This window comes from Manduca sexta, chromosome 13 (assembly GCF_014839805.1).
Source record: "Manduca sexta isolate Smith_Timp_Sample1 chromosome 13, JHU_Msex_v1.0, whole genome shotgun sequence".
Lineage (NCBI taxonomy): Eukaryota > Metazoa > Arthropoda > Insecta > Lepidoptera > Sphingidae > Manduca > Manduca sexta.
Genome location: NC_051127.1, coordinates 9711499 through 9729074, shown reverse-complemented (window position 1 = coordinate 9729074; position 17576 = coordinate 9711499). Strand labels below are relative to the sequence as shown.

The window sequence follows — 17576 nt, the reverse complement described above, 5'->3', positions numbered from 1 at the left end:
GAGGGCCTTCGTTAGTACATCAGCAGGCATATCGTTACTTTTTATATATTCTAACTTAACAATATTATTAGATACCTTTTCCCTAATAAAGTGAAACCTAGTATCTATATGCTTCGTCCTGCTGTGGTGTACAGGATTTCGAACAAGATTAATGGCACTTTGGCTGTCAGAAGCTAAGTTAATTGAACAAAGTATACCTGTTATCTCGTATATAAAACGACGTAAGTAACACGCTTCCTTCGTGGCAGACGCTAATGCCATATATTCTGACTCGGCCAAACTTAACGCAACAGTAGGTTGCTTCTTGGACTCCCCATGATACTGGACCTCCACTTAACTTGTAAACATAACCGGTGTATGACCTTCTGTCGATTGGACAGTTTGCCCAGTCTGCGTCACAAAAACCCTTTAAATGGTTCTTCATTCTTATGACTTGACCATCCGTTCTTCTTGCCATATTATTTTAAACTAATGGAGTATCCACGGTCTTACACTCCTTCATATTAAACTTTTCTAATATAGAAAGAATATAATTCAGAGATCTTTTAATGAAAAATATCGAGACAAATCTTCTCAAAAATTCAAATTCTTGACAGTGTCAAATGTCAAATTAGATTTAAAGAAGACTATTATGTCATCAACAAAATTCCCAATATCATAAGTTCTTTACCATAGAGTTTGGTAGTTTAATTTTGTAAATCCATTTACATGGCATAACCTTTTTTTAGGCTTATCTACTAAATTCCATGTATGGAGTTTCATTAAAGAACTATATTCACCAGCCATATTATGGTGCCACTTATCAGCATCATCGGCATGAGTAGCTTCGTAATATGTCGTAGGTTCATTAGAATCTATCATTGACGTATTGTAAGCTTTATAAAAATTTGTTGCTTTTCTATCTCTGGAAGTGTATCTGCGCTCAGGTTGCGATTCCTGTTCCAAATTCGCTGTCACTTCGTCCACACTAGGCAGTCTTAAGCCACTGAGAGACTCTCGTTCTTCCAGAGTCACTGACTCTTTTGCACTTTCTAGATTTACTGGTAAAGTTGCTTCAGCCGCCGGGCTGATACTCTCATCACAGTCATAGAATTGACAGTCATGATCAAACTCAGAATCAATCTCTTTTTGCTCATCAAATAACAATATAGATTCTGACTGTGCGACAGATTGCTTCTGCTTTAGCGCTGTAAAGCAATTTTCAAAAAAGGTTGCATTTCTGGATATAATAACTTTTCGTGGGTTAGCAGGATCCCTAAAAATATAAGTGCCTGGATTTTCAGAATAACCGACGAAAATTGCTTCCTGTGCCTTGACATCTAATTTCTTCCTGTGACACGAAGGTATATGGACTAGAGCTCTACAACCAAATACTTTTAGATGGCTAAGATCACCTTTAAATATGGTATATGTTCTTAGTAATTAAATAAAGTTAGTAAAAAGATGTTATTGACATGAGTGTTTATTTCGGACTAAAAGGGAAGTAACTATGGCAAACAAAATACAATTAGTTCTAAAAATAGAACATATAAAAAATAATAAGTCACGACGAAGGTTACAATCTCCAACAGTTTCCCTTCACCGTTAAAGCAAGCGAGGATTCACAAAGAATGCAAACAAAACTTTAAAAAAGTCAGATGTGCGTGCCCTTGGGTTTTAAATCTGCGGACATCCGTCTCGGCATTTCGTTTCATTCCCAGCTAGTGGAGATATTATTAGTCCTGAACCTGTTTGTTTAAATTTAACTTTAGTACCCAGCGATCGCTTGTTGCCTACTAACCTTGCTGTGGGCTCAAATATATACACAATCTTTAACCTTTAAAAATGTCTTGTTCCCTTAAGAAATATAAATGATAAGTTTTAGGATGAAATCACTATGGAATTGTTACCAAAACATCGTCAGTAAAATTTCAAAACATATTTATTTATTTATTTATTTATTAGGTTCTCCAGCAGACTTAACAATACGATTATAATAATTTAAATATTATAACTTATAGCCATAATGTAAGCCGAAATGAATATAATGAAAAACCGAAAATTCTGTTTAAATTGCCCTCCTTAATTATCAAACTGCCCCCCTGTGGGGCGTGGGCCCCACGTTGGGAAACACTGCTCTAAAGGATCACGGCCTCGGCTCAGGATGGCCACTGAGAGAGGATGAGACATTAGCGATTATGGGAGTGTTTAACTGTAATTATTAATAAGTGCGGCAATAGAGTATTTGTCTTTTTTTTTTAAATTACTTTTATAAAATATGTACGTCGTATAAATTTTAAAAGAGCAATCATTGAAATCTGATTAAAAATCTACAAATTATAAGCCATTTAAATTTGGTAGTGGGGGCGAGTGTCAAAAAAAAGAAGACGAAATACTTGCACGTGACGTCAGCGGGCATTACAATGCGTGCGAAAGAAAGAGATGGAGCGATATCCCCACTCCACGCCCACTCCTGCACGTAGCAATATTTGAAATTTGTATTACTGCCTCATTTCTTATCGACATTTAATGCTTTTTTCACATAAGGAATACTTTTTTGTACTAATTGCTGTTACATATTAAAAAAAATCAAAATCAAACATAGTCAAATACCTGTTAGATTTTGGAGGTATACTAAATGTCAGTACTCGGTCCTAAGCATAGCATGATCAACATAATGCCTATATTCCATATGTACCATTAAACGAAGATAGGTACGTAGGTCTGATTGTTTATTGTGGTTAATTATTACAACAAAGCTATTGTGGTTAATTTTAAAATAATAAACAACTTGAATACCTCCGTTCCTACCAGAGTGAAAGCCGGTTTCTTTGACAGATAAAAAATAATAATGTGCCTGGCGATTAACGACGGTTACACTCTTTTCGATAGTCTATTTGTACGCCATATCTCTCCAATTATTAATCGACGCGGTCTCCGGAACCCGTAGGGATTTTAAGAACCGGGATAAAAAATAATTTAATTCAGGATATTCCGATAGTATTAGTAAAATATATGTGTACTACGTACTAGTTGGCGTTTCGAAAATCCATTGTTTTCAACTTAATTGAACTGCAATCCATTCAAACTGACTTTAGTATGGTCAATATTGACAGCTTGTGGATATGTACGGAGTAGCGCTCATGATATAGGAGCTAGAGCTAGTGTAAACTTGGATTTGAATAAAGCATATTAGTCAAATAAGTCAAATTATTTGTTGTTCAAGTGAATAAATAGGTTATACTCAGAACAATTATAACAATGACGTTTAGGTTGTCATTTTAGTTCAGATTTTGAACAAATAGTTTATATGGGCGTTCGTGTCTATAGAATATACGTCAATGGTAAAATACGATACTTATAGCTATGTTAGTACGTGCAGTTAGCCATAAAAGTAGTTGAACTAATTCAAAAGTTCAAAACGCACACATTAATTTCAATCGATTTTTTAAATCTAAAGTTAAGGTTGTGAAAATTATTTTAGTAAAGGAAAACGATATTTGATGGGAACACAAAAGTATAAATGCGACTTGAAATTTAAAATACTTGTTAATCTACTGTTTATTTATTTATTTATCACTTGTACTATATTTTTAAACACACCTTGAACGTACTACAATATTTTTGCTATTAACTAAAGTAACTTTTCGAGAACGCACTAGCACACGCACAGTTTTCGTCAAGTGTAAGTTCCGTCCCATGATGTATTAGAGGGCGAGCCTATCGCCATATCGGGCACAAATTCCAGACTCCGGGCTTATACTGAGCAGAAAAACCCAAATATCACTTTGCCTGACTCTGATTCGAACCCAGGACCTCAGAGCGCCGCGCCGTCGTACCGCGCATGTACAACTACGCCATCGAGGCAGTCGTTCACTACTTCATACTACAATATTTAAATATAAAAAAAAAAATATATACGATTAACACTTCTAAAATATTAAATACTAGCTTTTGCTCGCGGCTTCGCCCGCGTGAAGGAGTTTTCCGGGATAAAAGTCCACTGTATGATAAAGTCTTGCTACATATTTTCCCGGTACTGATAGATTCAAACTAATTTTATCCCCATGGGGGTTGAATTTATCAAAATCCTATTTAAGCGAACGTCTTCATCATAGTAGCTCCAATCTTTAATTTCAGTTCAATCAGTCGAAAATCTAAGAAGATTTATACAAATTTTCATCCCCTATTTTATCCTCTTAGGGGTGGAATTTATCAAAATCCTTTCTTAGGGGACACCTACGTCATAACATCTACCTGCATGCCAAATTTCAGCCCGATCCGTCCAGTGGTTTAGGCTGTGCGTTGATAGATCACTATGTCAGTCAGTCACCTTTGAGTTATATATAATATTTAGATTTAACCTATTATCTTGTATAATAAATTATACTTAAAAGAACTTTAGTGATTTCACTCAAAGTACCTGATTGATTACAAAAATAGAACACATTACACTTGAATGCATCAACGGGTGATACATTAACCTACCAGCTGAGCGATATGTCACTATAGATTCTACTGTATAATAATAATATAGAATTGTTTATTGCACAACCAATAAAACATACAGAAGAACGTAAAGAAAATAAATACAAGACAGTACTATTTTAGCGTTATATATAAAATATTTGGATCTAGCTTTAGAGTAGTTAGATTGGAGATAAGGTTCTGGCTTTGATTTTCACGTCAGGCTATACATTTTTACAGAGATTTACCCGGCGAGCCTGTAATGGAACAGCATCAAAATTAATCTAATAAATCGAAATATAGATACACATAAAACGACCGTGTTCTAATGTTTGGAAGGGACAAATTTCATAATTTTAATAAGCCTTTTCTTTCACTATAGTTTAAGTGAGTACCGGAATACCGGGAAAAATTGAGATCCCACAAACCCATCACTAGTTTTTTGCCCACTCTCTGTATGGGTAAGTCCCTTTATAGTATATATATTCTGGAATATAGCACTTGGAAATTCCATTCAAGTTCATTATACAAACGAACTAGGACCGCCTGTATTCTGTAGACATACACCCTTCTGTTTCTACCGCTAGTCGCCACAGTACGTAGTAAATGCGGTAGTAAATAAGAATCCCGCGCAGTATCGGCGCAAGCGCATGTCCCGACGTTTGTCTGCGAGTACTCATAATAGCCTATTACGAAAGATCGTTAGTTCGTGCTAGTCTTGACACGCCGGTGTTTTAAAATGGCACAATCCCTTGTTATTATGTCAAACGGTTCCGAGATTATGTCTACTAAAAATTATTTGAAAGAGAAAGAATTGAATGGGGTGAATGCGTCTGAAGTGTCAATGTTAGTTCCGATACAATCGAAATGCATCGGACGGAATGATCGGAGGGTTTTGGTGATTTATACCGGTGGTACCATCGGGATGGTCGCCAACGATGAAGGTGGTAAGTGTTGCAAAAGTTGTTTGTTTATTTACGGTATTGTAGTAGATATATTTGGTAGTTAGTGAACGATTTAAAATTAAATTCATTTTTAATTTATTAACTAATTATCGGGGTTTGATTGTTGCGATTTGTAGATTACGAATTTTTATATAAAAATAATTGTGCCTAGAAATTTAATTTACATTGAATAACTGAAAGAGTGAAGTAGGTATTAGGCGAAGGAAAGAATTATTTTGAACTCCAGAAATATTCAATACGAAACGTAACAGTGTCATAGTTACATGATGTATCGATAATGCAAGTCCATTTCTAGAGCAGACAGTCTGGCTCCACCATATTTTAAAACTACATTAAAGATAGGCAGTCGAGAGCTGATTGAACAATGATATTTAAATTTTCTATCTTTTTATTGGGTGATGACCCTGATTTTGACACTTCATTCTATACTTTAAATCCTCTTAAGTTTAATACGGGAATTGGCACCCCTCGCACATCTTTAGTCCAGTATTTTTTTTAGAAACAACGATTTCGTTCCGTCAACTGATAGATAATTCACGTGCTGTTTTCAAACAAAAATGATCTAATGAACTAATATTAATCGCGGCTTTGTCTGCTGAATGAAATGTTTTTTTTTTATTTACTTCTTGATAAATAGGGCTGTGGTCACACAGCTGTGACCACGGCGCCCTATCAAAAAATATGTTTCATTATGTACTTTTTGGGTTAAAAGTTTATTTTAATCCAAAACTGTTTTTGCTGGTAGGATATATTTTATATCCGCACGGATAGCGACCTCTGTTCACAAGGTGTTATAACCCGCCATATATCATAATTGTGTCGACTGCCGAGGGGTAATCATCTCTCGTCAGTCGACATTCTATTGGACCCCAGCCCACTTACCACAAAGGGCAGTGGGTTCATATTGCGGTGCCCGTACAAAAAGAAAGTGGTCTATGTGGTCGAAATTCTTATCTAATCCATTGAGCGGTTCTTATGTTTACATAAAACAAACATCCAAACATTTTTACTATTAGTAAGATGACGAAATAATGTCAATCTTGGCCGTAGCCGGCGCGATCGAGTAAGGCTAAGAACTAACGAAGCGGTTTTTTACCCGCGTCGACTGCGGCTGCGGGCCCGCTATCCCTTTAGGATGCAAAAATTCATCATCATCATTTCATAACGCGTTTAACGCCTATGGGGTGCGCGGTTGTAAGCGGTATCCGCTGTACCAGCGGACGACTACTAGAATCGCACGGGCCACGGTCAGTAACGCCGCACCCGCACCCGCACCCTCGGCGGGTTGCGCTCGCGCGCTCTGCGATCGCTAGGTGTGCGACTCCAAGCTGCTGGAGGGTACAAAAATCCAACGCCATTTTGCTTCAGTGACTAGGTACACGTGGCATCGTTATCGTTTCTGGTGTGTGTCTTTGGCGTTCTGAAACTCAACTGACCGTTAACCGCCGTCATGCGATGATCGCCCGCTGAGTTTGCGGTTGATAATCGCACAGATTTCCGGTAATTGTGAGTTTGGAAATAAAACAGCTGTTTTTAAATCGCGGCGGGCGCTGGTAAAAACCGCTTCGTGAGGTCTTAGCGTAATACCGGCGTGACGTATAAATAAATAAACCTTTCTTATCACAGAATGATATTGCATCATATACCCAAGGTATATTTATTTTGTGGTATAACTTAGTGGCTGTGTTTTAGGACTGTCCTGACGTCTAATCCTAGATTATGAGGATTTGCTCTAGATTGCATATGATTGCAAGCCGCGTTCCTATTGTACAAGTAGCAAGCATGCATATTTAAGTTACCAAAACTGAGGCACGCAAATTGCACCTTACATGCAGGCTATTTGTTTATTGAAATGTGACTTAATTTTCACGGAATAGAATTCAATGTCTAATAACATAACGTCCGCAACTAGTCCATTGAAAAGTTACATTTGGGGTTGCGTTTTTTAGAGGACGCAATTTTATTTTTTTGAAGTGTAGGAGGGGTCAGTGTAAAGGTAAAACCAAGTTTGTGGGGTCGCCACCCTTGTCCCACGGCCGCCATCTTGAAAATAGGGGTTGAAATGGTTTTTACGATGTATCTCTTAAACTATTTATCTGACAAAAAAATGTTTAAACATTTTTTGTTGCAAATTAAATTCTCTACAACTTTGGTCCAGTAACTTTTTGTCGTAGAACTATAAATAAAAAATTTATAAGCGAAAATGTTAAGAAATTCAATGTTAAGCAATGTCCATTGCAACGTCATCAGAACATGTGTATATAAGGTTCATAATACTTTTTTTGTACTCTCATTAATACCCAAATACCCAAGGGATCATTAGGGAACAAAAGAACATCTGCCTGCTATTATTATTATTATTTCTAACCTCTCTTATTGTAAGAATAGCTGATAATATTGTGTTAAAAGTCAAAATGCTAATAAAAATGTAGTTTAAAAGACTTTTAAAAAGAAAAGTAGTTTAAAAGACTTTTAAAAGTCAAAATGCTAATAAAAAAAAAGTAGTTTTCACTAAAGTTAAAATCGTGTCTAAAATTATTCGAAATCGTCTTCACAATTAAAAACAGAATAAAATACTTACATCCCGCACGTACAGAAATATGTAGCACAACTAAAAGAAATAAGTTGAACGACAACTTCTTTCTTTCTTCTATTCTTACAATAAGAGAGGTTAGAAATAATAATAATAATAGCAGGCAGATGTTCTTTTGTTCCCTAATGGTCCCTTGGGTATTTGGGTATTAATGAGAGTACAAAAAAAAGTATTATGAACCTTATATACACATGTTCTGTTGACGTTGCAATGGACATTGCTTAAGATTGAATTTCTTTAGATTTTGGCTTATAAGTTTTTTATTTATAGTTGCTATTTTCAAGATGGCGGCCGTGGGACAAGGGTGGCGACCCCACAAACTTGGTTTTAGCTTTACACTGACCCCCCTACACTTCAAAAAAATAAAATTGCGTCCTCTAAAAAACGCAAGGTAAGGCCTAAAAAATGTAACATTTCAATGGACTAAACATGAACGTTGGTTTTAAATAGACACGTGAATGTCGCGTGCGGCCGATTACGCGTCGCGTCGCTTACATTCAATATATTTCGAGCAGAGAGCATGTTGAGTAGAAAGCGAGTTTAGTAATTTCATGTTCTTGGTATCATTGTAATTTTGACCGTCTGAGTCGGACGGTCGGATCATCAGTCGAGCAAAGTAATATTGGGGTATTCTGCTCAATATCAGTTCTGTGTAGAAATAAAATGCCCATGGCAATAGGGTTCAAAATAGCTGTTAAAATATGACATATCTTCTTAATCCTAAAGAGGGAACGCGCGTCATTCCGTCACATGTCTATTAGATAAAAATATCTACTACGAAGTAATTATCGCCCAAAATATGCATGCCAGCTCGCATGCTCTATGCATGTGATTTCCTGGGAATTCCAAGATGAGATGCAGTACACGATAATTTATAATATAGATGCGCGTGCGCAGTGACGTAGGGTTGGCAACGTTCAGTATCATTTCGATAACTGTTATGCCGGTTGTATGTAATATCTAGTATCGAAATACTGATTTAAAACAAAATCATTTGTTTTAAATGCCATAATTTTCACAATGAATTTAGTATATTTTAGGTGTTTATCAGCTATCATATCGTTATAGTAATGGGTATGTATTGTATATAATACGACGTGTGCAAACCCTTGTAGACACTCAAAGATATACAACTGCAAACCGGCTCGAAAATGTTATGATTCTTTTATCTCAAGTCATGTTACAATTTGGAGCCATCGATAATTAACAATGACCTTACGATATGTGAAAAATTACATACCAGTTTGATATTAGAGGTCGAGGTCACTGGACCACGAGTGTAGCAATTACTGACACCAATTATATCATGAGATTATTACAAATAGCTCTTACCCGCGGCTCCGCCTGCGTGAAAATGTTTTTCCAGGATAAAATGTACTCAGGAGTAATGGAGGTTAACTGGTGGTAGGTCTCTCATTTGTGAGAGTCGGCCTGGGTAGGTTCCACTGCAATGTCTATTTCTGCCGCCAAGCACCAGTGTAGTGACTGTTGTGTTCCGGCTTGAAGGACATTGTAACCAGTGTAACTACTGGACATAATGAGACTTAACATCTCACGTCTCAAGATGGTGAGCGCAGTAGAATACCAAACAATACTTTGTATTTCACGGTGTTGGATGGTGTTTCCGTTTATGGGCTGTTGTATCGCTTACTATCAGGCGAACGGCAAGCTCGTCTAATCATTCAAAGCAATAAAAAAAAGGTTCCTATTACAGAAAATCAAAATCGGTTTAATAGTTCCTGAGATTAGCGCGTTCATACAAACTCTTTAGCTTTATATATTATATAAAGATAGATATTTTATCGCTTTATATAGTATGTATAGATTGTTGTAAAGACCTGCCTTTTTTATTTGGTTATATAATTAATGCTGTTTTCATTATTAGAATTTTTACTGACTTAATAATGTTTAGGCTTTACTCCACCGCTGGTTTCGTGATGGTTGGTTGATTTTCAGGGTCATTTTAAAATTGCGTTAATAATTGAAATCTTATACTCATCTTCATAAAAATGACAATTTACTACAAGTTATTCTGATTATAGATGAAACGAACTGCCGAGACGAATGTCCACAGATTCAAATCCTAAGGGACACACCTCTGCCTTCTCTAAAATTATGTGTGTTATTTGTGAATTATCGTTTGCTTTTACGGTGAAGGGAAACATCTCGAGGAAACTTGCATACCTGAGAAGTTTTGTATAGGAATTTTGAGGGTTTGTGAAGTCTACCAATCCGCACTAGACCACTGTGGTGAACTAAGGCCTAATCCTTCGCGGTTGTAGAGGAGGCCCGTGCTCAGCAATGGGACAGTATATAATACGGGGCTGATATTAAATTATTATTATGCAAGTTTTGCAGGCTAGATTTGAAATTATAACCTCTGTCTCGATTGTCTGTTATTCCCTGCTATTGCCGGTCTTAAACCTTTAAATTTAAATGTATGGAATTATTAAACTCTGAATTACCTAGTTTAATCATCGTAAATTTTTATGGCCGCGATTGAAGTGGTTTTGAACTTGATGGCTGATGATAAAGGCAAGGTCGCCGGAGCGGAGACAACCGGGTGATATTGCGATTCCTTATCAATATTGTGATTTTGCATAACCCGTGATTTCAGCAAGGGTTTTTTGATGACAAACATTAGATGGAGTTTTGGAAGTCAACATTTTTGACTTGAAATAATCTTCACTATGGCAAAATTTAATACAAAAATGTAAAGGGGTAACTTTACTAAATAACCCAGTAGGGGTAGTAGGAAATGAGTTATAATTTGTTAATCTCAATTGGAGAGGGGAGGCAAGAGTAGAATGAGCAAACTATAAACTGTATATCATTTTGCATTTGTCGTCCAAAATCTTGGTGGAGTCTATCCCAGATGTACTGTGTTCTTTTCCTGTAAGTAACATACTTTTCTTTTTTTTAGTATTAGCACCCAAGAAGAATATGTTCGAGCAGCTCATCCGAGAGTTCCCTCAACTGAATGACCGTCCCTTATACGAACAGCGACGTAGCGAAGTTGATTTCGACAGCGCCCTTCTCGTCTTGCCAAGTGAGTATAAGAATGTGTCGAATAAATAAACTATTTAATACTTATTGTAATATTTGTTGACGGTCCTAAATAAATTCATTTTAGTGCGATTGGACGATATTGCGTAACGGTTTCTTTCTTCAAACATGATGACGCGAAACATGAGTCATCAGCCATTGATAAAGTTTTCATTATTTTCACTCTATTTATTCTAATTATCATACGATAATTTTACTATGTTAGTGTTGGAAAATTTTATCACTCATAGGTTACGCAAACTCACATTTGCATTACTTCTGCTAACAAGTTACACGTGCCGTTGCAGATTTAATCTATGGGCTTCCCCGGAGGGGAATAATAGAAAACTTATATCTACACATATTCTGGGTTTAGAAAACTTTATTTCTCATTAAGAATTACAGATTAATTCACGCACTGAGAAATTACATTAAGTATAACATACATTTTGCGAGCGTACAACAGACGATGCATCAAAATACAAGTCCAAAAGCGGGTAGATATAACTCAAATTTGTCACAAGCACAAAAACATCGCAAACCGAGAAACACGGACTACAGCGACTGGATGCGGCATCGATAAATTAGCATATCTTGGGTCACAAAACATTTTCCAGAATATACTCCTTCAATCTCCTTTTAAAAACAGTGGTTGTTGCAGAATTCTTTATCTTTTCAGACAACATATTGTATATTGTAACACCTTCAAATTCAATATTTCTTTTCCCATAATTTGTTCTAGGCGGACGTGTAATAATATAATTTGCATTTCGTAATTTAATTTTTTGTACTTGATGTTTTTTCGTAAAAGACAGATGAGTGTGAATTTCTTTGTTGAGTATTTTGTGTATTAAGACACATGTATAGTATTTATAAGATTGCCTAATATTCATTATTTTTGTGTCTTTGTAGAGTTTTTGTGTGGATGTAAGGTGTTTATAATTGAATAGAGTTTTTATTAATCGATTCTGTGTGTTTTCTATTATTTTTAAGGTAGATTTACATGCAGTTCCCCAAATTTCTATTAAGTAATCAATGTGTGGTTTCACTAAAGAATTATAAATTATGTAACGGACATTCTTGGGAAGACAATTTTTCATACTGTGAAGGGCTCCTGTTAAACGTATCAGTTTGGATTTTATATTTTCAATTTGCGGTTTCCAATTTAGGTAATTATCTAAGATTAGGCCAAGATATTTTTCTTTTGATTTCCTAGTTATTAAATGATTATTTATCTTTATTTGTATATTGTTGCATATTTTTTTATTTTTAGCTGCAAATATGACATAGTTTGTTTTTGCGACATTGATGGTTAATAAATTCGATTGAAACCAATTATTAAGTAAATTTAAATCTTTTTGAACACAAGGTATTAAGGATTCAATCGAATGACCAAAGTAGAAAAGTGTCGTATCATCTGCGTATAGAGATATGTCTCCTTTAAGGCCAATTTTACTTATGTCGTTTATGTAAATTAGGAATAATAGTGGACCTAAAATTTAGCCTTGTGGTACACCATATGTGATAATATTAGAACTGCTTTGTTGTTTACCATATTTTACTATTTGTCTACGATTATGAAGATAAGATTTAAAAATGTCGAGGGCTTTTCCTTTGACACCAATATGAGATAGTTTTTGCAGTAATATTTCGTGACTGATTGTATCAAAAGCCTTTTTAAGATCGATAAATATCCCTAAAGCCAATTGTTTTTTATCTATTCTACTTTTGATTTTAGTTACAAGATCGATTGTCGCCGAAAGAGTATTTGATTTGGGTCGAAATCCATATTGTTTGGGAATAAGAAAATTTTGGGACTTTAGATATGTATCCAAACGAATGTAAAGAATTTTCTCAAATATTTTTGAAATAACTGGGAGCACAGAAATGGGGCGGTAGTTACAGGGATTAGTTTTATCACCAGATTTATAAATTGGTACCACTTTAGCGATCTTTAAGCTATCTGGAAAAATGCCTTGCTCAAAACTGTCATTGATCCACGCCGTAAGTTCGTTAGCTAACATATGTTTTATGCATTTTATAGACTTCGTATTGATGCCATCAATGCCGCTACCAGTGTTTGAGTCTAGAGTATCAATGATCTTGGTTACTTCATCCGTGGTTGTCGGTCTGATACACTGAAACACTACATCGTTACTGGTATTTAATAAATTACGGGGTGCCTGATTATTTTTAAATTTGTCTGGTATCAAATTTGCGAGTGATGAGCCAATAGTCGAAAAGTATGTATTAAAGTATTCGCAGATTTCTTTTTCATCTGTTATGGTACCAGAATTAGTTTTGGAGCTTGTCCGGTCCGACATTTTCTCGTATTTTGTTCTTAGAAAGGTCATTAATTAGTTGCCACATTTTTCGGGGCTTAGTCAGAAGATTTTTGAAGGATTTATAATAGTAAAATTTTTTTGCTAGTTTTATAGATTTAGTAACAGTGGTCTTTGCTATTTCATATTCGTTTTTTGAGCTCTTCTCTGACGAATTTATTTTATGTTCTTGCCATAAAGAATTACGTTTATTTATATCATTTATAATGTCTTTATTTATCCAATCCTGACGTGGTGGGTTTAGAATTTTTTCCTTTTCAATTTTACTCTTAGATATACAATATTCCAATTTTTCAGGCAACGTTGTACAATGTGAAAGTTCTTTGTTGTTTTTCATAACATATTCAAAATTTTGGTACAATTTAGTGTAATCAATTGCTGTGTATGCCATTTTCTTGACTGGTGGAGGTGAATACCGCTTGATTTCTAAAAAGATCTGTTTATGATCTGACATAGCGGATTCTATCATAGCTAAATGAAAGTTGTTATCTGGCAGATTAGAGCTTATATGATCTAGTATAGATCTAGTAGAGTTTGTTTCTCGGGAACAGTGTAACCGATCAATTTTGTTTAGAATTTGAAAGTTATTTTCTTTCAGCTGGTTCTTGTATTTTTTAACTGTTCGATCGGGGTTAAGTAAATCGAGGTTGAAATCACCAAATACGACTGCTCTCTTCATTTTTTGAAGTTGTTGCGAATATATTTCTAGGAAGTTATCAATCTGTGTTTTGTCAGGCTTGTAAATGACACCAATGTCTAAAGAGAACTTTTTGATGTGTATCCAGAGATAATGGGTATTATCTATACAATGTTCTTCGATAATATTATGAGTTAAGTCATTGTGGACAAAAATTGACACTCCACCTCCCCTTTTCTTTTGTCTATAGCTGTAATAGTGCGTATAACATGGAATTTGGGTTCTTTTGGCTTCATCTTCGTTTTTTATCCATGTCTCTGTGAGCAGGATCAAGTTTATAATAGTAGGAAAAGAAGCTATTACGCACCTCAACTCATCTAATTTTCCTGGCTTAATAATACTTCGAGCGTTAGCATAAAACATTTCAATGACTTTTTTGTAAAAGATATATCGTTATAGTTGCTGGTGACTTGATGTGTTATTCTCTTGGTGGTCTTTGCTAGATTTTTATTGTTGTTGTCCTTGGTGGTGAGTTTTTTTCTTGTGTTGAGATGATTTTCGGTATACCTTTGATATATTTGATACTAAGATTTGTTTCTCCAGCTGCAATTCGTTTTTGAAGTTCTAATTTTAAATTTTCAAGATATTTTCGTTGAGAAGGTGTTTGGTCAGAATATATTTTAATGTTTTGAAGTACATGGTTGTTTTTGTTGCGTAATATCATTTTGGCTGTTTCTTCAGAATTGAAGCTTACCTTAAGAGCGCGTGAGCGGTCTTGGTAAAATTTTCCAAGTCGTACAATTTTTACAGGTGGAGGACAATCCTTGTTAATGATTTTACATAGTTTTATAATTTCATTCTTTTCATGTTCATATCGTTCTGTTTTGGATGTCATTTTAGGTTCCGGAATTCCAACGACTATTATGTTTTTAGTACGCCTATACCGTTCTTGTATTTCAGTAAAGATGTTTTCATGGTGTGTATATTCAGGACTATCTACTGCCGATGTAAGTTGTGGTGTGCTTATGAGTTTGTTTATTTCCGTTTCTAATTGTGCAACTTTTTTATCGGTATTTTCAGTAATAGTTTCTAAGCTTGTCAATTTATTTTTCATATCGTTATTTTCCGATATGATACTTTTGATGGTACTGGTGATAGTACCTATTTCAGATTTAATAGCTGCAGTATCTTGACAAAGCTTGTTTATATTTTCGGCTTGATCATTACTACATGATTTTACAACCGCCAACATTTCTGACATTTGCTTTCGTAATTCAGATAATTCTTGTCTAATTAGATCATTATCATCTGTTTGCTTTCGCTTACTACGCTGGGCGACGGGAAGCTTAATATCGCTATCAGTAGCCATAACATCTAATAAATTTGGCTGTGAACTGCCAAGTCTTGTACCTTTGCCACTTCTAGTAGGAGATCGTTGAACGCTCATAGTGTATCTTTGGTGTGAAATGACTCACGTACGTTGCGTTGGTTATATGCGTGCGACGTTGAAGAGCTTGTCCCTTTTACCCGAGGGGGTGAGGAGCCGTCACCGCGTCGATATCACCAAGTTACACTTGTTACTCGATAAACAATTGACAAAAGTTGATTTTGGAAAAGGTGTTATGAAACCGAAGTAATAAGGTTAAAACTTAATTGACTCGTATTTAAAAAAATCTAATTAAAAATTGCGACACGTCTGCTCTGTGCGCTGCTACAAATATTCACGCCTATTATCCCGAAGTGGTAGGCAGAGGCGCTGGTATACTCACTTTCTGCCGTTTGTATTCCGTCTCATGACATGATACTTGATAGGGAGCGGGCCTATTGCCATATCGGGCATAAATTCCAAACTCTGGGCTGATACTGGGGTGAAAAACCTAATATCACTTTGCCCGACCCGGGGTCGAAGTGAGCTGCATTGCAGTCGTATCGTAATACAACTATACCACCGAGTTAGTCGAAACTTATATTTTCATCGATTTGCGATAGTATGAACAATTAGGTGTGTTATTTTTGTGATCAAAAATCGAAGTAAGAACTTATTTAAATTTCAAGATAGCTGAGCCACCTGGAAAAGAGGCAATTACAAAATAAATAGAATAAAGTCAATTTAAATGTATTAAATAAACTGCCTATGTTATATTGAATAAAAGAGGAGTATGTTATTTTACATTTTTGATAAATTCGAAAGAAACAAATATGGATAAGTCTTAGATAGTTTATTTCTCCTTAGAAAGAAAGTCGTAATCAAGGAAAGATATCCCTTCCACGATATTTTTTAAATTCCTTTTTAAAATCAACTTATGAAAAAACAAAAGAGTTTTGTTGCCTCAGGCTATGAAGGATTTGAAACGATTAGAATTTCGTTTTTGTTTCTTATACATTTTGATTTGTCATACAATTAAGTTGGCATGGTAACTGTGCCATTATAAGTCTGATTATAAGCATGTTATATCTTCAATGGCTTTCAAGCGCTATGATGGCAAATGTTTGTAAGTATTTCTAGAAATTATCTATGTTTACATGAACTATCAATAGCGACACTTAAAATAGCCTACTCTATATGGATTATGTTTTATAAGTAAAGAAAACTGGAGTGTCTTGGTATTAAAGCTGTAAATTGAATAATATACCTGGGTCATTGTCCCTTGGAATAAGTAATTTGTAACATTTGCCATTTGCCTAATAAACTACATTCTATTTATGAAATTTGAAGAGAATTAGCGTTTATTTACATCGTGATACTACGGTAATATTTTGTTTGATCAGCTGTCAGTATTGTTAAGAACGTACGCTAGAGAGAGTGACCTATTGTGACCAGTGTGACGCATTCTGACACATTGTGACTCGTAGTGCGGTTGGGGAAATGCACACTTTCATCGGAATAACAGAAACGTTTTATTTATATGTAAGATCGGCCATCTGTACAACTACTTCTAGAAGATATCATAATAGGCAGACGTGTGTTAAAAGTATATGGCAAGAAAATACGAAATGTCAAGAGTTTTTGACAACAAATAGTTTTTTAAACGGATAAGACATAATACTATTTTACGGATTTTAATTCCGTTTTTTATATTATAATTTTTTCCCGACCTTTTAAAGACTTTGTAGCCTTCGTGGTCACGGACAGGTCTTAGGTATTGATCGTCCCAAAAGTCAAAATTAGATTATATCGCCTACATTTTTCTTTCTAAATTACTACATTTTTGTGTTAGCCATGTATTTATTTTAATTACTAACATTCGCGAAAGCATAAGAAATCATTATTTTGACAAGATATATTACTAAGTGGCGATTAAATAAACTGCTGACGACATTCTCTAATCAATAATACCAAGCACCAGAAGTCATTGAAGGAAAACATTAAATGGATTGAAACGAATGTTATAAGAAAATTGCTTGATAACTGTTTTATCGTAACTTTCATATCATTGTTATGAAGTTGTGTTATTGTTATTAAGTCTTATCATAGCTGATTATTATTGTATAACAAAGCTAAATTTGTACAAGCCTTAAGTTATCGAGTTACTTATAATACTTAAGGT

At 35.1% G+C, this 17576-nt stretch overlaps 1 protein-coding gene across 1 annotated transcript in view; it reads left to right on the top strand.

The window, feature by feature from the left end:
- Positions 1 to 5003: 5003 nt before the first annotated feature.
- Positions 5004 to 17576, top strand: part of LOC115446816 (L-asparaginase 1) — a 29538-nt gene continuing 16965 nt past the window's right edge. The window contains exons 1-2 of the mRNA XM_030173616.2: positions 5004 to 5393; positions 10928 to 11053. Of these exons, the coding sequence (XP_030029476.2) occupies positions 5186 to 5393; positions 10928 to 11053 (334 nt within the window). The 5' untranslated portion in view covers positions 5004 to 5185. The remainder of the gene's footprint in view (positions 5394 to 10927; positions 11054 to 17576) is intronic.